Source organism: Neoarius graeffei, chromosome 20 (genome assembly GCF_027579695.1).
Source record: "Neoarius graeffei isolate fNeoGra1 chromosome 20, fNeoGra1.pri, whole genome shotgun sequence".
In the NCBI taxonomy this organism is placed as follows: domain Eukaryota; kingdom Metazoa; phylum Chordata; class Actinopteri; order Siluriformes; family Ariidae; genus Neoarius; species Neoarius graeffei.
Window position 1 is genome coordinate 66,307,821 of NC_083588.1, and position 25,447 is coordinate 66,333,267.

A 25,447-nucleotide genomic window follows, 5' to 3' on the forward strand; every position below is an offset into this window, starting at 1 on the left:
CAGTATTCTTTGGGAACCGTTTCTGAAAATGAAACATTATTTAGGAAGCTAAGCGCTCTTAATTATCCCAAAGAACCCCCTAGAGAATCCTTGAAGAACCCTCAGAGAACCTGGTGTGCAGAGTCCGAATTACCCCACCATAATTGGGGGGTACCATCATGGTCCACTATCATATCAATCGCCCCCCGGTCCTGTCCCGTCTCATCTATGGAAGTCGGTGTCAGTAACTCAACACAATAACTCTGAACAATAATTTTTAATGTCATTAAGAAGCATGACAAACCATACAGTACTACCACAGAAGAAAAACAGCAGTACAACCTGATAACCTTCTTTGTCAGAACAAACTGGGTATCAACACTACAAATGAGTCACATACAGTATATACACACATGCAGAACAGTCCTGCTGAATGTCTTGCTCTCTTTCGTCCTGCTGTGCCTCTCCTGTCTGCTGGGAACCCATTTTCTTTATTCACATGAACAGTGTATAAAACCTAACTGCACCTACACTTGTACTGTAATTGTCTGTAGATCTTAGTGCTAATATTTACTACTTACTCTTTTAGCACCAAAAAAATGCCTGATGTCTGGCCCTTTTCTTTTCCTCATGTTTGGCCTACTGTCTCTGTGAATAAACTCAAACAGGGTACTCAGATGAAACTATGACTATCTTAAAAATAATACAAAAGGAATGTAAGTAAAAACAACAGAAAACATCCATGTACTAGGCTATTTTGCCTAGGCTAGCCTACTACCTGGCTCTTTTTATGTTGCCCCCAGTCCCCAGAGGTTCTGATTGTAATTTTGCATAGGCTTAGCGAGGCCTACACCAGAACTTCTTGTGCCTAATCACACACACAGGATGGGCCTATGTGCCAAATGAATTTCAGAAGGGCACAATTTATTCATGATAAAATGAGAATGGAAACATATGGAGTTCTTCTCCTTTGAAATGAGAATCGTTTCTATACCACACTGTAATAAGCTTGATTTAAATAGAGACTTAGCTTATCTTGCTAACTAACGTTGGTAACTAATGTTAACGTCCATCCACTGTAGCCTTCTGGCCTCAGTGGGTAAGTAATTCAACGTATAAAGATGTGACATGAGCTGAAAGAACAAATCACTTTAATAAATGAAAGTTGTAAAATAACACTTTCAACAGGCTAAAAGTTGGTTAGCAACTAACATTACCAATGCACGTCTTCTGCTGCAAACCAAAGACTGTATAAATTGCTGCAAACCCATGGACTGTATCTGATGAATCAACTGAATACGGTGTGGACTAGAAACTATTGCTTCTAGCGCAGGGCTTTTCAAAGTGTGGGGCGCGTCTCCTCTAGGGGGCGCCAGAGTTCTTTGGGGGGGGGGGGGGGGCGCGCAACGTGAGGAAAAATAAACCAAAATAAGTTACTATTGCGGGCGGCACGGTGGTGTAGTGGTTAGCGCTGTCGCCTCACAGCAAGAAGGTCCTGGGTTCGAGCCCCAGGGCCGGCGAGGGCCTTTCTGTGTGGAGTTTGCATGTTCTCCCCGTGTCCGCGTGGGTTTCCTCCGGGTGCTCCGGTTTCCCCCACAGTCCAAAGACATGCAGGTTAGGTTGACTGGTGACTCTAAATTGACCGTAGGTGTGAATGTGAGTGTGAATGGTTGTCTGTGTCTATGTGTCAGCCCTGTGATGACCTGGCGACTTGTCCAGGGTGTACCCCGCCTTTCGCCCGTAGTCAGCTGGGATAGGCTCCAGCTTGCCTGCGACCCTGTAGAAGGATAAAGCGGCTAGAGATAATGTGATGTGTGTGAAGTTACTATTGCGGACATTTAGCGAACTTCAGCTAGCCTTTGCCAGAGACAAAATGGATTGTTTTTAGTACCTAAAGCTACAGTGAGTGAGGAGACAGAGTCTGGGCCAAGCAAACAAAGAAGGAAGTATGACCACGATTATTTAAAGTTTGGATTTTCATGGACTGGATCTGAAGATGCTCCACTGCCACAGTGTGCTGTCTGCCAAGAGGTGCTAGCTAACGATGCTATGAGATGTTTAAAATGTGTAAAACAAGATGTTTAAAAAAAGCACAGATGTTTAAAATGTGTAAAAAAAAAAAAAGATGTTTTCAAAAAGCACAGATGTTTAAAATGTGTAAAAGAAAAAAATAAAAATGTGTACAACAACCATTTTTCATTAAGTATAGCAACAACAAACATTGGGGGGGGGGCGCTGTTGTTTATTTGCTCTCTGCGGGGGGAGGGCTGACTCTCCTACACTTTGAAACCCCCTGTTCTAGCGCTGCGGTGACTAAAAATGGTACGGTCCACAATAGGGGTGTCTGTCTGAAATCGATTTACATTAAAATGTTCCTACAATAAGAATGCTGAATGGGAGTTGGTTTGAATTATATATTCCTTTTCACAATATCAGAAAAAATATCGGACCCCCCCAAAACTTATATTTTTGTCTCTTTGGGGGGTACTGGGTCTTCATTGGGGGGTATAGTACCCCCCAGTACCCCCCGTAATTCGAACTATGCTGGTGTGTATGTATTAAGTGTGGTATAAGTGCAACGGGCAGCACGGTGGTGTAGTGGTTAGCGCTGTCGCCTCACAGCAAGAAGGTCCTGGGTTCGAGCCCCGTGGCCGGCGAGGGCCTTTCTGTGCGGAGTTTGCATGTTCTCCCCGTGTCCGCGTGGGTTTCCTCCGGGTGCTCCGGTTTCCCCCACAGTCCAAAGACATGCAGGTTAGGTTAACTGGTGACTCTAAATTGAGCGTAGGTGTGAATGTGAGTGTGAATGGTTGTCTGTGTCTATGTGTCAGCCCTGTGATGACCTGGCGACTTGTCCAGGGTGAACCCCGCCTTTCACCCGTAGTCAGCTGGGATAGGCTCCAGCTCGCCTGCGACCCTGTAGAACAGGATAAAGCGGCTACAGATAATGAGATGAGATAAGCACCACGCTTGTTGTTACTCATTTTCTTCTTCATACCTCGAACCTGGTTTTACAAGTTTAACTTCCAGCTTCTTGAGCGGTTCTTTGGATCATTAAGGTTCTACTTGGACCCGTTTCTGACAGAAGAACTCTAAACCCTGGAAGAATGTTTACTGGAAGAGAGAAGAACAGAAATGAGCTGTGTTTGGGATTGGGTTTGCTGTTAACCCCACTGTTCTGATGAGTGTGTTATCCCCTAGGGTGTGGCCTGGAGATTTTATACAAATGCAAATATTTTAAAACATTTTTTGAGAGTTTTTTCCCCTCACAATTTGTTTTGTAAACTTTGAGCCAAAAGAGGAATTCGATTCTCATTTGCATTCACACACAAGGTGCTGTAATAAGTTCCTCATTTGCAGCGGAACAGTGATGCATTGTGTGATGATGGAAACAGGAAATCAAAGGGAAGGAAAGTAGTGCGAGGTGTGTGTGTGTGTGTGTGTGTGTGGTGGAGGATGGCCTTGATCTGTTTTTACATCATACAAATTTGAGTTAAGCTGACCTCACTCACACACATTTCCTGTTACGTTAACGATGTAACAGAGTTTTATTTCATCACGTCGTCTCCATTCTGAAGTGATGGATTTGTAAAATCCTCACTACATCTTCTCTTTACGTCAGGATTAAAGTTCTCGGCTCGTTCTCGGCTCTCTGCTGCGGAGACCAAACACAGATTAGAGACACGTTGTGTTTTCTGTGTGTGTGAGAAGTTAACGAGTGTATATTCTATTCCACTGTCCGTCTGAAACCTCCTTCACTTTCCTGTGAGAAAATGGACAAAGTCCGTCATTTTTCCTCTCACTGTTTGGTTTTATCTGACTGCACTTCTAAAAGGTTCCTGAGAACACATGATGAAGCTTGACGAGCGTCTGTCTGTGTTACAATGAACGTCTTGCTACATTTCAGTTTGGCAAATTATGAAGTTCCATAAATCTGAAAACAGCACGTCGTTCAGCTGGAGGATTTCCATTTTACAAAATTTGACTCAAATACAGAATCAGAATGAGACGCCGTGGATTAACGAGCAGCCATGAGCTTATTTTAGACTTTTTATTTTTTTTAAAATCCAAATAATGTTTTTCACTTTATACACTCACCGGCCACTTTATTAGGAACACCCATAAGGTACACCTGCTGTTTTCTGCAGTTCTGTAACCAGCCGATCCCTCGACAGCAGCACGATGCATCAAATCCCACAGATACAAATCAGGAGCTTCAGTTAATGTTCACAATGTTCAAACATCAGAACGGGAAACACTGTGATCTCACAGTGTGACTTTCTCTCACTGTGGTATGGGTGTTGGTTTGATCCAGATGGACTGGTTTGAGTATTTCAGAAGCTGCTGATCTCCTGGGGTTTTCACACACAACAGTCTCTAGAGTTTACACAGAATGGTGCAGAAAACAAAAAACACTGAGTGAGTGAGCGACAGTTCTGTGGGTGGAAACAAACGCCTTGTTGATAAGAGAGGGTCAGAGGGGAATGGACAGATTGGCTCAAGATTTTTTTCCAGGAAGGATACTTGTCTGTAAAGATTCTCAGTCATCCAGGTCATAGTAAACTGTGGGTGGTAAAAAGAGCAACTGGACTTGCTTAAAACCCTTTGGTGACTGACCCCTTGAAAATGGTTCCTCCAGGAACCATGACGTTTCAGTTGTCAAGACAACGGAAAAACTAAAATACAAATACAAGAGCATTTTGTTTTGTGCACAAGAGCATTGTGACGTATCTTTCTGTTTTTGTATTTTAGTTTTTCCGTTGTCTTGACAACTGAAACGTCATCGTTCCTGGAGGAACCATTTTCAAGGGGTCAGTCACCAAAGGGTTAAAGATTCTTGAAGACATTTCACCTCTCATCCGAAAGGCTTTTTCCTCCTGTGAGTCACAAAGTGTGACTCAGGCTACGTTTACATTACGTCGAATCAGCGGATCATCAGATTAACGTTCTTAAAACGATTCACGTTTACACTAAAACCGTTAGCCGTGCACACAGCAACACCAATACACGGATACGCTCGGCTCCGCAGGCATCCTGCGCTCCAAATCACTCCGCCCTGAACAGCGAGTGCCCTCTGGAGGGTGCGCACTCCGGCCCTGCGCAGCTCACACAGCGCGCGAGTGAAGTGAACAAGCCACGATTCGGGACTGAGCCACTGTGTGTGTGATCCCAGTGCATATCACTTACTACTTGCAAGTGGAAGGATGGCAAGCCTAAAGACAATCATAACTACACAATGGGCAGTATTTGCATCAGTATTTGCAGTATTTTCATACTTTTATACTCTTTAATGAAAGGTGATACAAGGCGGAAGTCCGCGCCGTTTTTCAGCAGTCGCGTCACATGACCAACGCCAGCGAATCAGGAAGGTGGATGTCACAGTGACGTTGTCCAATGAGGACGCCAGCTAGAGCTCAGCACAGCGTATTCGCGTATCTCAATGTTTACACAGCACCGGACCAGATACGATCTAGATTGAATACGTGGACGCTGGCGGATTCCCGTTTCCCAGCTTTTCCAGGTGGTTTAATGTAAACGGACAGTGCATCCGCGAAGAAAACGAGACAGATACGGTCTAATGTAAACGTAGCCTCAGAGACAGAGATCTCCAACAATCCATTGATCACCCTAACGACTCTCGAGGCCGTTCACACCCAGCCCCCAGTGACCCACACCAACAGGATGATTGCTTTTCATCCATGAGAGGATAAATACCTGATACTCCCTATTAGTCAGACAGAACTGAAGAAGCCTTTCAGATGAGAGGTGAAACATCTTCAAGAATCTTCAAGCAACTCCAGTTGCTCTTTTTACCACGGTTCAGAAAGGATATAGTAACTCATATAATCACTCTTTCCAAACGTGGTGAACAGAAAAGCATCTCAGCATGCAACAGCAGAAGAACACATTGGGTTCCACTCGTGCAGCCAAGAACAGGGATCTTACAATCAACAACAAGTTCCTATTAAAGTGGCCGGGGAGTGTCTAATCTACTGAAATGGTATGCATCTTTACAACTTTCCCCATTTAATTTTTTTGTCATTTCTATTTCTTTCATCAATGAGAATATTTTCAAAAGAAAAAAAAGCTTCATTATCTCACTTTGATTCCTTTCTGGAAAAAAAAGGAATCGTTCAAATCCTCTCCTGTTCGAGTAGATTCACTCTGCTTTGGAGTCAAATTTGATTCTGAATCTTCTAATATATATATATATATATGGCATGGTGGTGTAGTGGTTAGCGCTGTCGCCTCACAGCAAGAAGGTCCGGGTTCGAGCCCCGTGGCCGGCGAGGGCCTTTCTGTGCGGAGTTTGCATGTTCTCCCCGTGTCCGCGTGGGTTTCCTCCGGGTGCTCCGGTTTCCCCCACAGTCCAAAGACATGCAGGTTAGGTTAACTGGTGACTCTAAATTGAGCGTAGGTGTGAATGTGAGTGTGAATGGTTGTCTGTGTCTATGTGTCAGCCCTGTGATGACCTGGCGACTTGTCCAGGGTGAACCCCGCCTTTCACCCGTAGTCAGCTGGGATAGGATCCAGCTCGCCTGCGACCCTGTAGAACAGGATAAAGCGGCTACAGATAATGAGATGAGATGAATTAGATATTTGATTCTGATTCTTTCACACCGATTGATTCATACTAAAGTGTCGATTCCTCACAGCAGATCGGTTTTTACTCTCATTCACATTTTTCTGAATCAGCAAAGTCTGTTCGTAAGAGTCGACTCTGCAGTGTAGTTTTTCGACTCTGAATCAGATTCTCTCGCAGTCAATAGAATCTATTCGGACAGTGAATTCCACACAGTGGGTTTGACTCTGATTCTTCCAAACGGAAGGAGTCGTGTTGGAGAGTCGATTCCTCACAGCAGATTTTTCTACCCCGGTTCTGATTTTTTTCTGAATCAGTGAAGTCGATTCTAATGGATTCTGTTTCTGAATTGATGAGTCAGTTCGAAGTGTCACAATAAGAGTCGGTTCCACATAGTTTTGACTCTGATTCTGATTCTTCTGACTCGGTGGAGTCGATTCTCAGAGTCAGTTTCTCAGGATCAGTTTTGAGGTTGCTTTGTTGATAATGAACTCAAAGAGCTTTTTGATTAATTCATAATAAACAATTTAATTAGCAACATAATTTGGAGAATTATCTAAAACGTGAATGAAATGAACTTGTCTGGTTCACGGTGCGACTGATTTGGTTGGGAAACTTTGAGTGAATTATAAAATAGAACAATGAATTAATGCAGTAATTTGGATGGGACTCGACCTTAAAACCCTTTGGTGACTGACCCCTTGAAAATGGTTCCTCCAGGAACCATGACGTTTCAGTTGTCAAGACAACGGAAAAGCTAAAATACAAATACAAATACAAGAGCATTTTGTTTTGTGCACAAGAGCATTGTGACGTATCTTTCTGTTTTTGTATTTTAGTTTTTCCGTTGTCTTGACAACTGAAACGTCATCGTTCCTGGAGGAACCATTTTCAAGGGGTCAGTCACCGAAGGGTTAATTGGTTAATTTCCCTCTAAATGACACTGAACTGTATTTTAGCTTTTCCAGTTTCAGATGTTCATATAAAGTTAGAGAGATTTGTAACAGGAGGAAATGACCCAATGTTTTTTGTGAAGCTTTTTGACTTTGAAAATGAATTTGATTAATTTTTAATCCATGTCTGAATAAAACTCCATTTGAGCCGGTATGGAACTGGAACTTATCACCTTTCACTCAACCTTCAGCTCAATAACTATAACAATTAAAGCTTGTAGAATGAATTTATGGGACTAACAGGAGGTTAAATATGGAACAGAATCCCTCAGGTGGTTTAGTGTTAGTGCTCTGGTTAATCATCTTAGAGATTAGATTAGATTAGATTAGATTAGATTAGATTAGATTAGATTAGATTAGATTAGATTAGATTAGATTAGATTAGATTAGATAAAACTTTATTGATCCCTTTGGGAGGGCTCCCTCAGGGAAATTACGATTCCAGCAGCATCATTACAGATAAACAGAGAAAAGAAATAGAGGAAAACTTCTAGATAAATTAAAATAAATTAAGTATTTACATATACAAATATAAAAATAATAAGATATGGGGAAGGGGGGGGGGGGCAGCAGGAGAGATATTGCACTTTATATTGCACATTGTCCGGTATTGCTTATTGTCAGGCTAGGCTACTGCTCCTTCCCGTCCTCTGTCCTCCTGTTCCCCCTCCTCCCCCCCCCAGAGAGGAGTTGTACAGTCTGATGGCGTGAGGGACAAAGGAGTTTTTGAGTCTGTTCGTCCTGCACTTGGGAAGGAGCATTCTGTCACTGAACAGGCTCCTCTGGTTGCTGATGATGGTGTGCAGAGGGTGACTGGCATCGTCCATGATGTTCAGTATTTTGTCCATAGACCTCTTCTCTGCCACCGTCACCAGAGAGTCCAGCTTCATGCCGACCACAGAGCCGGCCCGCCTGATCAGTTTGTCCAGCCTGGATGTGTCCTTCTTGGATGTGCTGCCCCCCCAGCACACCACGGTGTAAAACAGGACACTGGCGACCACAGACTGATAGAACATCCACAGGAGTTTCCTGCAGATGTTAAAGGACCGCAGCCTCCTCAGGAAGTATAGCCTGCTCTGTCCCTTCCTGTATAAGTGATTGGTGTTGCAAGTCCAGTCCAGCTTGTTGTCCAGCCACAGCCCGAGGTACTTGTAGGAATCCACAGCCTCCACCTCGACTCCCTCAATCAGAACTGGTCGTGACCTTGGTCTGGACCTCCCAAAGTCAATGACCAGCTCCTTGGTCTTCAAGGTGTTGAGCTGCAGATGGTTCCTGTTGCACCACATACCGTAGCAAAGTCCTTCACCAGGCTCCTATACTCCTCCTCTCTGTCGTCACTGATACACCCCACGATGGCTGTGTCAGTTTAAAAAAAAAAAAACTCTGAATCTAATTTTTCTGATTCAGTCGCTTCTAAGCAAGTCTAATTGTCTATTTCGCATGATAGTTGTTTGACTCCGAGTCTGATTCTTCCGAGGTGATGGATTAGTTTTGGAATTTTCTTTTTTTGTGGTTTCTATTTCTTTTATCAATGAGAATATTTTCAGACAAAAAAACCCTTCAAAAACTCTAAGTCTTTTCTGAAAAGATAATTTCCTCTTTCTGAATCAGAAGCGAATCGATTCAGAGTGAATCCCACACAATTTTTTTTAACTTTTTTTTATTATTCTGATTCTTCAGAATTGATTGGGTCGTACTGAAATATTGATTCCTTCCAACAAATTTTCTACTCTGGTTCCAATTTTTCTGAATCAGGAAAATTTGACTCCACAATCAAGTTTTCCGACTCCGATTCAGAATCCTTCTTAAATCATGGCGTCTGTTCTAATGGTGAATTCCACACAATAGATTCAACTCTGATTCCAATTCTTCTGAATTGATGGAGTCGTTTTCTTCTGAATCAGTTCTAAGAGTCAGTGGAATAGTTTTTCCATCTCGGAAACCTGATTCTTCAGTTGTTGAGTTAATTCCACAGAGTAGTTTTTCAACTCTGATTTCAGTTCTTCTAAAACGATGGAGTTGATTGCAATTCCTCTGATTCAACAGAGTTGATTCTCAGTGTGTGTTTCAGCCAGAAGTTTTTCAGGCTGGTTAGCGCATTTGCGGGTCAGGCTGGATGAGCTTATGCGATCACGCATCGTCCGTCGTCATCCGTCCACAATTTACAAAAATCACTACTCCTACAGGAGTGATCGGATTTTGATCAAATTCATATGGAATGTTTCCCAGGTGGGTGAGCATAAGAATTGTCAAGATGGTGGTGCCACCTGTCATATTTACGATTTTATGGGCATCTGAAATTTTTGGGTGACTTGTCATACCAAACGCTACTCTTCATAAACTGCTGGGAAGTTTTCACTGAAACTCACCCAGAAGACTCTAAAGGCAGATTCCAACATGAGTTGTTCACCAGGTGGTGCCACCTGCCATGGATGCAGCTACATGGGGTCACGTGCAATTTCACAAAAATCGTTACTCCTTCTACAGGATTGATCAGATTTCAAACTCACGCACAGCGACAGTGGCCCGTATGAGCTCCAGACTCACTGAGGCTATTTTTATTGTATTTGACAGCGAACTCAGTGAGATTTTTGATTCATAAGAACACAAATGTTTGAAGCTGACTCTGACGCTACGATGGTTTAGCGTTGATGCTCGAGTAATCATCTGTGTTTTAACTATAAAGTAATGAACTTTATATTTTTAGATTGATCATCAGTGAGTTAAAAAAGAACTATGAATTTGTATTAAAAATAATCATTGATTCACGTCCAATAATTGTGCTGTAAACTGTAGCTCATCAGGGTTAAAAGGATTATTTTTCATATAAAGGGAAAAAATTTGAAATATGAAAATGCACATCCTTTTTTGGCAAAACTGTTATTTATTACATGCCAGATGTCTGATGCAATGACTTGAATCTGGATAAATTGGTGAAATAAAGTGGAATGTGTGCAGTGAGTTATAAAAGCACCTTCCTGAAGTACAGCTCGGGTGGAGAAGAGCTGCTGAGGCTCTGCCAGGGGTTTCAAACCAAGTCAAAGTGAACTTTACTCTCATTCAGACCAAACAAGTGGTGCACAGCAGAACGAAACGGTGTCTCTCTGAGCTCCAACGTGCAGTGAAGGCTATAACGGACATAAACAGACAAACTGAGACCTCATAAATGAATATTTTACCTGTTATTCCAGGACCGGAGTTACTGCACAGTGTGGTAATGAATAATGTAAGCATTGAATCAGATTTCAATGAGATGAGGTGCGTGTGTGTGTTTATCGTTAAAGGGAACTGGCACCTCGTGCTGCGGTGGTGTTTGCTACAGGGCAGAAGAGTAAACAGCCCAGGAGCGGGGTGGGTGAAGTCTCTGGTTGTTTTGGCGGCTCTGTTCAGGTACAGCCCGAGACGTCTCTGTGACTTCCTCAGCTACCTCTGGAGTGACTAAAACGCCACGTTTAGATGAAAACCACCAAAATCCTTTAATCACCTGCTGCAGGTGTGTTTCCAGCACCGACACGTCGAACACACACCTGAGGTCTGAAGTGTAGCGTTAAAGTGAACTCTCACGAGAAAGAGTGCACTTCTGATCCTGTTAGCTGAGGTCTATAAAGTTCAGCAGTTTATTCTCCACTCCAGCTTTCTGTTGGCTACCTTCATGAGAAAGGGTGCTGGTTCCTTACCTGTGGAGCTCCTTGTACCATCATCTTAACACAGATCTTTAACCCTGAAAGGTGTGTGTGTGTGTGTGTGTGTGTGTGTGTGTGTGTGTGTGTGTGTGTGTGTGTGTGTGTAGTGTAGGGGACCGCGGGCAACGACCTAACACGGGGCAAAAATTAACACACACTTGATACACAAGTTCAAGCGGCCTGTGCTTCTTGACACAATACCTCATTACCTACCTCATTACATCATTACCATACTACCTCATGACCACATTCTCATTACATCATTACCTACCTCAGTACCTTATTACCTTCCTCATTAACTCACTGCCACATTATCTCATTAACTCACTACCTCACTACCTTGCCACAATCTCCTACAAAAACTGAAAAAGTTTCATCAGCATTTTTTTCTAGAGGTATTTTCCAAAGAGTGTTTTCAGGGCACACAAGTCATTTTTTTCCATCACAAGTGTTTTAGTTCCTGAGCTGTGTGTAAATCACAAACTCCAACCTGATATTACTCTAATCACCATCTTGTTTCCTACAAGGTAGCACCATTTTGAAACGTGTGTTGAAGTCAAAGCAAGTGCAGCTCTTTCTTCAGCACAGCCTCCATACCGCGGGGTTAGTCATTACACGGCGTTACAACGAAGCAACTTCTGTTAAACAATAACAAGAAGTTATTTCTCTCTCAGACAAAATAAAAATATTAACTTCATGTGACTTTTTATTCACAGAATGAGAGAAGGCTGACTGACAGGGCGGTGGATCGCGGCAGGTCAGGAAATGCAGCTCCTAAATCATCTGCTATCTGCTATGTGACCTTCCATTGATCTGTAACTCAGAACAGAAAGCTACAGGAGGCCACAATTCCCCCACTGTGTGTTCCTCAAAACACGGGGATCTGCCACGGACTGAGCAACAAAGAAGTTGAGTAGTTAAAAGAACACTCCGTGATTTTTAACTGTATTTTATGATGCTGGATTAGGGCCAACGTAGGCGGGGAAAAAACAGACTGAGCAGGGGAAAGGGGTAATGTTCTGAGGAAAACACTCAGAATTTCCGAGATTCAACTCACAACTTTACAAGAAAAGCCTCGGATGCTCTCTGAGCTTAAAGTCGTACCTTTACGAGAAAAGCTCAGAAATTCACACATTTAAAAGTCAAAATTTACAAGAAATAAAACTCAATGAAGCGCATCGCTTCTCTTTGCATGGTTGGATTAGCATCATCACACCAGACACTGAGGCTGAGCTGACAGTTACAGGAAACGCCATCTTTTCTCTTCGATCATGCAACATAAAAGAATAAAGTGCGAAGAGGTTTTCAACTACATTTCCCAGAATGCACTGCAGCCAGAAAGTGTGAGAACATTTCTGAGTTGTTTCCTTTTTTTGTGCCTTTATAATCATAATGCAAATTCACAATTTTAATATTGGAAATTCTGAGGGTTTTTTTTCTTGGAATATTACCCTTCCCCCGATCCAGATTCTGGAAGCATCTGAAATGAGAAATTGGCTCCATGTGATAATCAACTGCATGCACGGAAAGTGGCGCTGCATCAGAGACCAGAGGAGAAAGATAAAGCAGGGAGTGAAGCAATAGACATGTTCTCCAGTTTCTTTACAGTTACTGAGGTGAACACACGCGCACACACACACACACACACACACACACACACACACACACACACACACACACACACACAGGTGTATCTCTGTAGGGATCCTCTCCATGTTCTCAGACATTTATAAGGGGTCACAAAAACCTACAGGAGATGTTTCATAGCTAACAGCTCCATTCCTGGATCTGACAAGCGACATCATTACGAGCCTCTCTGTGGCTGAAACAAGATCTGACACACACACACACACACACACTTGGCCTGAGAGGTTTATTCTGTAGCTGGTTTTCGGTTGCAGGTTCTCACTCATTTGCTGTTGCCTTCAGTACACAAAGGAATTTAATTCTCCTTTTCTTTATCTTTCTTTAGAATAAATTCCATCCACACTTTGTTCCTGATGTGCCCTTGTTTATGGACTGTTTGACGTTACAGTAAACAAACGGAATTTAATGTCATTAATAAAGTTGGAGTTGTTCAGGAACACTGTTCCATATTCTGTGGAACTTTTCCTGACCTGTGTTGTTTTTTTCTCTCCTACCTTGTGGAGAAAAAAAAGTAATTGTTTCAGTATTCATATATTAGTGTGTGTGTGTGTGTGTGTGTGTGTATAATATATCATGCAGTATGGTTGGATGACCCCCGTGTCTGTGACGCTGTGTGAGGGTAAGTGGTAATAGTTTGTATGTTTCGTCATTTTCAGTGGAACTGAACATGAACATGATTTGTAGAAGCTACAAGCAAAATTCAAGTGTTCCTCTGGAGCAGACATGGACATGCTGCTTGTAGAAAAACATAATCATTGCAACTTAAATAGTTTTTAAGTTATTTAAACAACCCAAGGGTTGGAGGTTGTTCCTCATGCTCCTGGACACAGTTTAAAGTTTTTATGCTTCATCCAGGTTTCCAGGTGAAAGATCATTAACCACATTAAAAGCTGAGGAGATAGCATACCCAGGTTTCCCTCAGAGTAGTACTAAACCCCCAGATCCTCCTTGTCCAGCCCGTCCCGTCCCTGTCTCACCTGTGCTCCTGTCCTCCAGGCTGGAGTCGATGTGCTTATCGAAGAGCCGGATCTCCTTCACCTTCTCCTCTTTCTCCAGCAGAACTTTCAGCAGGTGCTGCCCCAGGAATCCACAGCCTCCTGTCAGAAGGTAAACCAGCCCGAGCTTCTCACTGCTCATGTCGTCTTCTTGCATGGAGCCGCTGGAGGTGAGGAGGTTCTCTCAGAGCGCGAGGAGGCTTCGCTGTTCCTTTGAGCTCGTGCCGTTAAGCTTCGGGAAGCACAAAGATCGGATTAGTGACAGAACACAGACACACAGCGCTGAAGAGGGGGAGGAGCCACACACACACACACGCACACACACACCGCGCACGCACACACCGCTGAAGAGGGGGAGGAGACACACACACACACACACCGCGCACCGAGCGCACACACACCGAGCACGCACACACACACACACTGAACACACACACCCACACACACACCGAGCACACACACACACACACTGAACACACACACCCACACACACACCGAGCACACACACACACCGCGCGCGCACCGCAAAGCGAGATTTTATACTTTTTGAATAAAAGTCGAATCTCGTCCAGGAGGTTTGAGGTTCGAACAAACCGGAAGTTGGACAAAACTATTTTACATCCAAAAAAAAATTGATTTCCATGCCACGCGATTGAAGAAGGCTTCATAACAAAGCTGTGTTACAATGACAAGTTTGCTATTAACGTTTTCTCTGTGTCCCCAGGGGCGGTCCTGGGGGCGGTCCGACCGGGCAGCCGCCCGGGGCGGCATCGCGGGGGGGGGGGGGGGGGGGGGGGGGGGGGCACGAGCGCGGGCGCGAAAAAAAAAAAAAACGGTCCCAAAAAAAAAGGTCCCCAGAAAAACCCCCGGGGAAAAAAACAAGACGGGGGGGGGGGGGGGGGGGGGGTGAACATTTTGGATGGGGAAGCCCAATACCAAAGTTGCGCAGGTGACGTCATCAGTGTGTGTGTGTGTGTGTGTGCGCGCCTAACTTGTCGTAGCCCCATAATATGCACAATCCCGCCAGCGGAACGTTGTACTAGTCATCAAAAAGACTTTACTACCATAGTACTACACTACTATGACATTACACAGAGTCTTAAGTAATACATTACGACTTGATCATTGCCATTCTGGTAACAGCAAATTTATAACGGGCCGCGTCCGCGACGTACAACACACGACGAGAAATGTTTAAACGACCATGTAAAGCTGTTAACATTCTGTTGGCTAATACAGAGCCCAACGCGGGGGGCGGCGTGGGCGCGAATTTCGCCCGGGGACTAAATCACTCTAGGATCGGCACTGTGTGTCCCTATCCAGTCTCTGTTCTGTCTCTCTCTGAGCTCTACACAGATTTGACGTGACCTGTGTGCAGCCCAGATTACTCCCTGCAAGACGTTGTGAACAAAGAGGGGAAGAGATCTCACGCCCTGTCTGGGACCAATCATCCTCACTACAACCATGAAGTCCTCATCACGAGCTTCGTGACCACTCTACTGCTGCTCAGAGCAGGGTTACCCACTCGAGCTTTTGTGACCACTCTGCTGCTGCTCGGAGCAGGGTTACCCACTCGAGCTTTTGTGACCACTCTACTGCTGCTCGGAGCAGGGTTACCCACTCGAGCTTTTGTGACCACTCTGCTGCTGCTCGGAGCAGGGTTACCCACTCGAGCTTTTGTGACCACTCTACTGCTGCTCGGAGCAGGGTTACCCACTCGAGCTTTTGTGACCACTCTGCTGCTGCTCGGAGCAGGGTTACCCACTCGAGCTTTTGTGACCACTCTGCTGCTGCTCGGAGCAGGGTTACCCACTCGAGCTTTTGTGACCACTCTGCTGCTGCTCGGAGCAGGGTTACCCACTCGAGCTTTTGTGACCACTCTACTGCTGCTCGGAGCAGGGTTACCCACTCGAGCTTTTGTGACCACTCTGCTGCTGCTCGGAGCAGGGTTACCCACTCGAGCTTTTGTGACCACTCTACTGCTGCTCGGAGCAGGGTTACCCACTCGAGCTTTTGTGACCACTCTGCTGCTGCTCGGAGCAGGGTTACCCACTCGAGCTTTTGTGACCACTCTGCTGCTGCTCGGAGCAGGGTTACCCACTCGAGCTTTTGTGACCACTCTACTGCTGCTCGGAGCAGGGTTACCCACTCGAGCTTTTGTGACCACTCTGCTGCTGCTCGGAGCAGGGTTACCCACTCGAGCTTTTGTGACCACTCTGCTGCTGCTCGGAGCAGGGTTACCCACTCGAGCTTTTGTGACCACTCTGCTGCTGCTCGGAGCAGGGTTACCCACTCGAGCTTTTGTGACCACTCTGCTGCTGCTCGGAGCAGGGTTACCCACTCGAGCTTTTGTGACCACTCTGCTGCTGCTCGGAGCAGGGTTACCCACTCGAGCTTTTGTGACCACTCTGCTGCTGCTCGGAGCAGGGTTACCCACTCGAGCTTTTGTGACCACTCTACTGCTGCTCGGAGCAGGGTTACCCACTCGAGCTTTTGTGACCACTCTGCTGCTGCTCGGAGCAGGGTTACCCACTCGAGCTTTTGTGACCACTCTGCTGCTGCTCGGAGCAGGGTTACCCACTCGAGCTTTTGTGACCACTCTGCTGCTGCTCGGAGCAGGGTTACCCACTCGAGCTTTTGTGACCACTCTACTGCTGCTCGGAGCAGGGTTACCCACTCGAGCTTTTGTGACCACTCTGCTGCTGCTCGGAGCAGGGTTACCCACTCGAGCTTTTGTGACCACTCTACTGCTGCTCGGAGCAGGGTTACCCACTCGAGCTTTTGTGACCACTCTGCTGCTGCTCGGAGCAGGGTTACCCACTCAAGCTGGACCTCGAGACAACATCTTCTGGCAATTCGCTAACTGGACTGCACGAGCGCACACAAATGAAAGTTGTTATGTCTGTCATCTGATGCCGTTTTCTACTATTATTACACGTCTCTATGCTCTGAAGCTCTGTATTCTTACAGGACTCTGTTCTCACTATAGGCCGATATGCCCTATAATTCCATTTTCCTTCACTGTTTTAGAACAAATTACTCTGAAGGAAGTAGCGTGTATTTGGGACAAATTAAGAGGTTTCGAGTTTCTCTAAGCTCCGGTGAGGTGGGACGAGGGCTGATACGGCATGCCCACCCTCTGAGCACCAATACACGTCAAGAAGAGCGAGGATTAACTCAAGCATACATCTAATCCTAATTCTCGATGTAATCACATATATGATCAGAATATTGGGGTGTGATACTAGTTGTAATCTCTAGTATCAAAGAGGGGATTGTAAGGATTTATTTCTTTGTAAGGATAAATAATTGTAAGAATTTATTCTTAATAATTGTAAAGGATTTAGTCTGTGACCCTCTGTTTTGTTTAAAATGACCTTCTGTCTCAGCTAGACATTGTTTAAAAATTCCATTCTGTCTGAACATTGCGATCGTATCATGAGAACAGGCTGTGCGTCAGGGACAGCCCTGTGCTATCATATCATATCATATCACCAGAACATTCTGCTTATTTTGATATGAAATGTGTATTATTGATCAGAAATGTGTCTGAACAGCGCCAAGGACTGCAATGATGTCAGACACACCCACACACACCCACAGCTGCATATCCACACAGACACACACACACATAGACAGATATCAAACAGTGATGTCACTTCATCCACACAGATAACACACATATAAAATCCCCTGTATTCTCTTGTCTCATTGGGGACTTGCGAATAAAAGATTGTGAACTCATGGGGTTCCTGTCTTTTTTCTGCGACTCACCCCCAGAGCTCTGGGTGACGTGAGGGGACTGGTCTCGAGCAAGGGCGTAGGTTTGGTCTAAGCTTTGGTAGGGACATTACAACTTACTCTCCCCCCCCATCCACCCATAACTTGATCATACATCACGTGTACACAACCACATTCATACTCAGCGGAACAGTTCAAGAACACTTTACTTATTCCTTTTCCAAATTCAGCATACATTTTGCATTTTGTCCTCTTATGCAGTTAAGAGAAAAACATTCCAGGTAAGATCAAAATAAACAACTATTATTGGGATCTTCTGTATTATACAGCAAACACAAATCCAGATAAGAACAAAGAAATAACTTCTTGCACTTGAGGTAAATGATGCAATCTCTACATTATTGGGATATTGTGCATTTAAGAGAAAAATATCCAGAAAAGAACAAATAAATAATATCTTGCACTATATAAAAATAAATAAATAAATAAAAATCTCTGTATTATTGCAGTGTTTGTTGCATGCTTATGTGCATCTGTGTTTATCAACTGGCAAAACTAAATATGTAAATATAAATGCTTAGAACTTTTACACCCATCTAAATGCAGTGTAATCTGCAGATTTTTACAGGGGTATGAATATGTCTGTAATGTTATTTAAATACACCAAACACATGCCTCCGTCTGTTATTAGCAGACACAAACTGCTGCCCAGTTTCTTTCAAATCAATGAGGTCAAGTGCTGTTTGATGCACATGGCATACGCTGACGTTGTTAAGGCGCTGCTGGGTCATTGTCGACCTCAGCCAGGTTTTTAGCCTTTTCAAAGCACTGAAGCTTCTTTCAGCTTCCGCTGATGCCACAGGGATAACTAACAACAGCCTAACAAGTTTCTCCACCTCATCAAATAGGCCACGTACTTCACTGGGCATCCTTCTCAGGATATCTGCAGCTTCTCCACTTGATTTCAGTGCATGCTTGTTGAGAAACATGGGAAGCTGAATCCTCAGACTCTCCCTGTCAATCTCTGGATACTCTCCAATAGTGTCATTAAGCCTACCGGTGAGGAGCACATCCTCAACCTGTTTGAATTTCTCCAGATCAGGTTGGTTGAATCTGTCTTTGAACTGCATATCCAAACAGTCCAAGACCTTGAAAAACTCAATCCTGTAGAACTCCTCTGCTGTCTTTGGCTGATGATGACTAGCCTGACCAGTATATCTCCTAGGGGGTTTTCTTTGGTGAGGAATTTCAATAGCCTCAATCCCTAAAGTATTCACCATCTGCACTGCCTTCTCAAACAATTCTGCAAATTCAGAATGACAAATTTATACAGTTTCGGGCCATTACGAGCCAGATGCGTTGCCGCTTTCAGCACCACAGCACATGGACCTCTGCTTTCGCGTGAGGCTGCCTGACTGGCAACACTGATGACCATCGCTCTGTTGCAGCCAATGAAATAGCGGCATGGGTCGTCATAGCTCCGAATACATCTCGGAACCTCTCATAAACAAAACGTTTAAATTAATGCTACCACTGCGTAGTATATTGAAAATTTACATTAATAAATGTAGATTTTCGCTATATTAAAATAAAATGGTAAATATTGGTAGGGACTATTTTGTATTCCCCAAATACTGATTGTGATATGTCCCTACCATCCCTATATAAATCTACGCCATTGGTCTCGAGATGGGTAATCGCTCCGGCTGAGGCTGAGGGCAAGAGGTTAAGAACCCTAACAAGCAGCTTTCTTTTTTTTCTTCCGAGAATAACAGTTAGGATTTTCTTTCTAAGTTTTATAGTCTACATTTAAGATTTATGGTTTAAGATCACAAATAGAAATATATATTTCAGATTTATTTATTTATAGCTGGTGTCCCCGGTTAGTAGGTGACTTGTGGCCAGCTATAAGTTTGACACTTTAATAAAGTTGTTGATTGATTGATCAGGAAATGCAGGGAAGAAACTCAGCCTGTCCTACCTGAGGGTGTGTATATTTATACCTCAGTCAGTTCTGGACTTTGATTGATCAGAAGGAGTTGATTAATTCTCTCTAACAGCAGCTCTGACTGTAGTGCAGCTGAACATCACAGATTCAATCATAATCTCGCTCGCTCACTCGAGTTTGTTGACGGTGTAGTGGCTGCTGCTTTATGTCCCGGGGCCCCTCATGCCTGTGTTACCTTCTGGCTCTCCCCTTTTAGTTATGCTGTCATAGTTAGTTTTGCCGGAGTCCCTGCTTGTACTCAGTGCAATATGTATACTGTTCCTACTTATTCAGGTGACATTGGGCATACCTAACAACCTGTGTTTTCTCTCTCTCTTCCCCCCATCTGCCCCTTTGAGTTATATGTCAATCCTGAGATCGAGATGCTGAACCTCTTCTGCCCCTCGGACCTGCCTGATCCATCCTGGTGCCCTGTGTCTGGTTGGAGTCTCATCACATCGCTCCTGTGGAGGACGGCCCCATGAGGACAGTTGAAAGTCACACCTGGAGGACGCTCTGGACTCTTACAGTAATGCTTTTATGGCTGAGGACTACAGTTGACTTGCTAACTTTAGGACTGCAGTTGTCATGAACAGTTTTGCACTCAAGTTTCCATCAATGAAGAGTTTATAACATCAACGAAACTGACTTCATGTTAAAACTGTTAAAAATGTTATAATCACATTGTCTGTTATCACCCAAATGAGGATGGGTTCCCTTTTGAGTCTGGTTCCTCTCGAGGTTTCTTCCTCATGTCGTCTGAAGGAGTTTTTCCTTGCCACCGTCGCCACAGGCTTCATCATTGGGGATAGATTAGGGATAAAATTAGCTCATGTTTAAAGTCATTCAAATTCTGTAAAGCTGCTTTGCGACAATGTTTATTGTTAAAAGCGCCATACAAATAAACTTGACTTAATTGTTGAGCTCAGTCTGGTGGTTTCTATAGCAACCCCTCATTCACAGGGACTTGTCCAGCAGCCACTCCAGTGACAATAAACAGATTCCTGTATCTCTGTGTCACTGCACCACTGTTCAGGAACCTCGTTCAGCAAAGTGAGATCCAGACCAACTGAACTTCCAACACCTGAAAAAACCCACATCACAAAAATCTAACTGTCAGCGATCTGTCAGGATTTATTAAAGATTCAACAATAAGTGTTTGTGGACCGATTAAACAAGTACATGTGTGTGTATCCACCCCCTGGACACTTTAATAGGAACTTGTTGTTGGTTCTAAGATCCCTGTTCTTGGCTGCAGGAGTGGAACCCAATGTGTTCTTCTGTTGTTGCATGCTGAGATGCTTTTCTGCTCACCACGGTTGTAAAGAGTGATTATATGAGTTACTATATCCTTCCTGGCAAAAAAGAAAATCTCAAGCCAATCTGTCCATTTCCCTCTGACCCTCTCTTATCAACACGGCGTTTGTTTCCACCCACAGAACTGTCGCTCAGTCACTCAGTGTTTTTTGTTTTCTGCACCATTCTGTGTAAACTCTAGAGACTGTTGTGTGTGAAAACCCCAGGAGATCAGCAGCTTCTGAAATACTCGAACCAGTCCATCTGGATCAAACCAACACCCAGACCACAGTGAGAGAAAGTCACACTGTGAGATCACAGTGTTTCCCGTTCTGATGTTTGAACATTGTGAACATTAACTGAAGCTCCTGATTTGTATCTGTGGGATTTGATGCATCGTGCTGCTGTCGAGGGATCGGCTGATTACAGAACTGCAGAGAACAGCTGCAGGTGGACCCCATGGGTGTACCTAATAAAGTGGATGGCGAGTGTATATACACATTCACAGGGCCTGGAGGTCTTCTGGTGTGTGTGGGCTTAGCTGATTGGGCTCCTCTGCTGGTGATGAATGAAATCTGGTCTTTTTATTCCCAGCAGTCTGACGACTTGCCCACTTCCTAAACTGCTTTTTGGCATTTCACAGGCCGAGAGATTTTCTGATTGCTTTGACAGAGCCTCAAGTTTACAATCTTACAGATGTGTGACAGCTGCTGTCATTGCATGCATGTCCATATATAAGTTAATCTTTATAATTATTGATCTCCACTGTATACAATTTATATCTCACACACACAATCAGTCAGTATTTGTGTAATCCTGTCAGATTGTGATGGACCAAGTACAAGGACACCAAACAAGAGACAGTGTTTTGTGAGACAAAGTTCAGTAAAGAGAGCTCTTTTACATTTCTGTGTGTACGGCAGTGGCAGCTGGTAGTCTTTCAAACAGGGGAGGCTGGTCAGTTACGATATTTCCAGATTTTAAAAGAAAAAAGAAAAAACACATCAATTTTGCCCATACTCTTGCCTCTGATCTGGCTGATTGTTGGCAGGGTCACAAACTGTGAAATAACAGGTTCTTTTGGCCCATTAGCCTACTGTCCAATATACATGATGGTGGTGTTGGGGGGAGGGGTATATTTTAACATTTTATATTTTAAAATTGTGGGATGTTGTTTAAAAATTGATCATTATTGAAAGCAGCTCTTATTCAGGAACCTCAGCAGTAACAGCAGAGTGTTCTGGAATAGGCACAAGCACTGACCTTGGGGAGCCAAACATAGAGCTGGGGGCCACACATTTCATTCAATGACACTTTCCCTATATTTTACTTATTTTAACTGAGAAATGTTTTATTGACAATTTTGATAACCCTTCACTTTTAATCCAGGTCTGTAGTGTGAAATGTTCTCGGCTGTGTTTTTGTTTAAAAATGTTTTCCAAATTGTAGCGGTGTTTAATTCATATCCAGGAAACTATATATTCCAATATAATATACTCAGCATAAACATTTTAAATAGATTCTATATTTTTGGTCCATCCATGACATATTACTAAAGTAGCCTATTTACTGTTGTTGATGTGGGTCACTTGCTGTTAGCCAATTCACTTTCTCGTACCAGGAGAGCTGAAAGGAACGAGTATTATTCCCTACCTTTTTCACCAAGTCAATTTGAGGCGTTGGTCTACCCTGCTCTTTAATTTTAATTTTTTCCTCGAAAGGAAGACTGGCAAATGGCTTCGCCAAAATTAAATCAGCAATGCTTGGCATCCGTGCGCAGCTTTCTTGCTAGCTGACTAGCCCCCTCAAGTTCAAGTTCAGTCACTCAAATAAACAAAATTTCTGGAACTAAGATAGCAAACTTGACAACACTATATTTACACTTTATTTACAATGAAAACATATACAAACTAAAAAAGCTGGTAGAAACCGTATGTAATGAATGAAATCGAAATGTAAGCTGATCTCTTACAATACACCACAGCACTTGTGAATCCGCATGGGACTGAACTGAGATTCACCGCTGCCTGTCTATATTTGAAACGAGCTGTCAATCAAAGAAAATATCCGGCCACTTTCACCAATCACCAGTCTCCTCGCGGAAAGCTTTGCCATGTCCCTCCCACTGTGAGGCTGGGAGTCCGTGGGCGGGCGTTTTCACAGTATTTGTCCAATAACCGTCTTGCATTTTGATATTGAAAGCGCAGAGCTCCCAAATGCCACTGAAGTGCACTGAGGCTGGGCTGCATTGCGCTGTCACGAGGGGGAAAAACTCACGCACACATTAGGTGAACTTAGGAAAGTTATAACGGAATGATTTCGCACTGTAGTTGGGTTGAGCACATATATTTCTATGATTCTGGATCTGAAATAGCAGTGTTATAAGGTCGGCTATAACATAAGCCTAGCGCAATTCATCCTACACGATGTTCTTCATTTTTAGAGGAGGCTGAGCCTCCCTCGTTGTCTTAGAGCAATCGCCCGTGGTGTACGGCCTGTGAAAGATCAGCCAGGCAAAGCTTTCTGCACAGTGAGATTATTTTAATCACTTATTTACCAGATCTGGGCCTTAAGCTTAAATTTCTCTTTATACTCCTGGTGTGTAATGAGATCCCGGCTGAAAATATCCCAGGGTTTTAACGTCTCTAAAAGCTTCATCTGTATCTGAGGTACTCGAGTGTCAGCCTGTAACAGTCTAATGTCTGTAATAATCTAAGACTAATGTGTGATTTATTAAGTGTCAAGGTCGTTGCCCATCAAAATAAACACTGCTCGATGCTGAGAGACTAAACCTGTGTGTTATGAATGAATGAATGAATGAATGAATGAATGAATGAATGGTTTATTTCAGTTACAATCTACAGTACAAAACTTAAATTTTGTGCACTCAGTTGACAAAGAATTATTATACATGCTTGCACTAAACATTTTCACACAAAAAAATTTAACAAACTCTGTAACCGAAAAAGGAATAGGCTGAAGCCAAGGCTTATTTTTGCCTATCCTGTACAATCCATAAAATAACCCAGAATATCAGTAATACAAGGGGAAAAAAACCATAAACATTACTCTAAATTATTCTTCTTAATCATTTCACATGTCCAACATTTTACATTGTAATCCTTAATTATTTTACCTTTCAATGTTTTTTTAAAACTCAACAGCGATCTACTGTCCACTGGCACGTTTTAATACCAATATACAGGTCAGAAAAATAAGCTGAAATGCCTGGAAATTACATCTTTCAATGCCATTTTAAAAATTCTTTATGGGGGACCCCTCCAGACCCCCAGCAGGAGGGAATCACCCCCTCCCACACCCTCGCCCCTTAGCAACTTCACCACCATCGATCAGTCACTGTGTGGCTTCAGCCTCCGGCATCGCATCAGAAATGGACCAGCATTGGGAAGTTGGAAACTTAGGACCAATTTTTACTTTACAACCCCGATTCCAAAAAAGTTGGGACAAAGTACAAATTGTAAATAAAAACGGAATGCAATGATGTGGAAGTTTCAAAATTCCATATTTTATTCAGAATAGAACATAGATGACATATCAAATGTTTAAACTGAGAAAATGTATCATTTAAAGAGAAAAATTAGGTGATTTTAAATTTCATGACAACAACACATCTCAAAAAAGTTGGGACAAGGCCATGTTTCCCACTGTGAGACATCCCCTTTTCTCTTTACAACAGTCTGTAAACGTCTGGGGACTGAGGAGACAAGTTGCTCAAGTTTAGGGATAGGAGTGTTAACCCATTCTTGTCTAATGTAGGATTCTAGTTGCTCAACTGTCTTAGGTCTTTTTTGTCGTATCTTCCGTTTTATGATGCGCCAAATGTTTTCTATGGGTGAAAGATCTGGACTGCAGGCTGGCCAGTTCAGTACCCGGACCCTTCTTCTACACAGCCATGATGCTGTAATTGATGCAGTATGTGGTTTGGCATTGTCATGTTGGAAAATGCAAGGTCTTCCCTGAAAGAGACGTCGTCTGGATGGGAGCATATGTTGCTCTAGAACCTGGATATACCTTTCAGCATGGATGGTGTCTTTCCAGATGTGTAAGCTGCCCATGCCACATGCACTAATGCAACCCCATACCATCAGAGATGCAGGCTTCTGAACTGAGCGCCGATAACAACTCGGGTCGTCCTTCTCCTCTTTAGTCCGAATGACACGGCGTCCCTGATTTCCATAAAGAACTTCACATTTTGATTCGTCTGACCACAGAACAGTTTTCCACTTTGCCACAGTCCATTTTAAATGAGCCTTGGCCCAGAGAAGACGTCTGCGCTTCTGGATCATGTTTAGATACGGCTTCTTCTTTGAACTATAGAGTTTTAGCTGGCAACGGCGGATGGCACGGTGAATTGTGTTCACAGATAATGTTCTCTGGAAATATTCCTGAGCCCATTTTGTGATTTCCAATACAGAAGCATGCCTGTATGTGATGCAGTGCCGTCTAAGGGCCCGAAGATCACGGGCACCCAGTATGGTTTTCCGGCCTTGACCCTTACGCACAGAGATTCTTCCAGATTCTCTGAATCTTTTGATGATATTATGCACTGTAGATGATGATATGTT

At 43.6% G+C, this 25,447-nt stretch overlaps 1 protein-coding gene across 4 annotated transcripts in view; it reads right to left on the minus strand.

Moving 5' to 3' along the window:
- hsd3b7 (hydroxy-delta-5-steroid dehydrogenase, 3 beta- and steroid delta-isomerase) overlaps positions 1-25,447 on the minus strand; it is an 84,929-nt gene that overhangs the window by 42,151 nt on the left and 17,331 nt on the right. For 2 of the 4 annotated variants that reach the window (XM_060902300.1, XM_060902297.1), the window contains exon 3: positions 13,820-14,069. In XM_060902300.1, coding sequence (XP_060758283.1) covers positions 13,820-13,994 — 175 coding nt within the window. In that variant the 5' untranslated portion in view covers positions 13,995-14,069. Of the gene's footprint in view, positions 1-13,819; positions 14,070-14,380; positions 14,476-20,248; positions 20,336-25,447 lie in introns of those variants that run through there. The other 2 variants (XM_060902298.1, XM_060902299.1) reach the window with 2 other exon arrangements.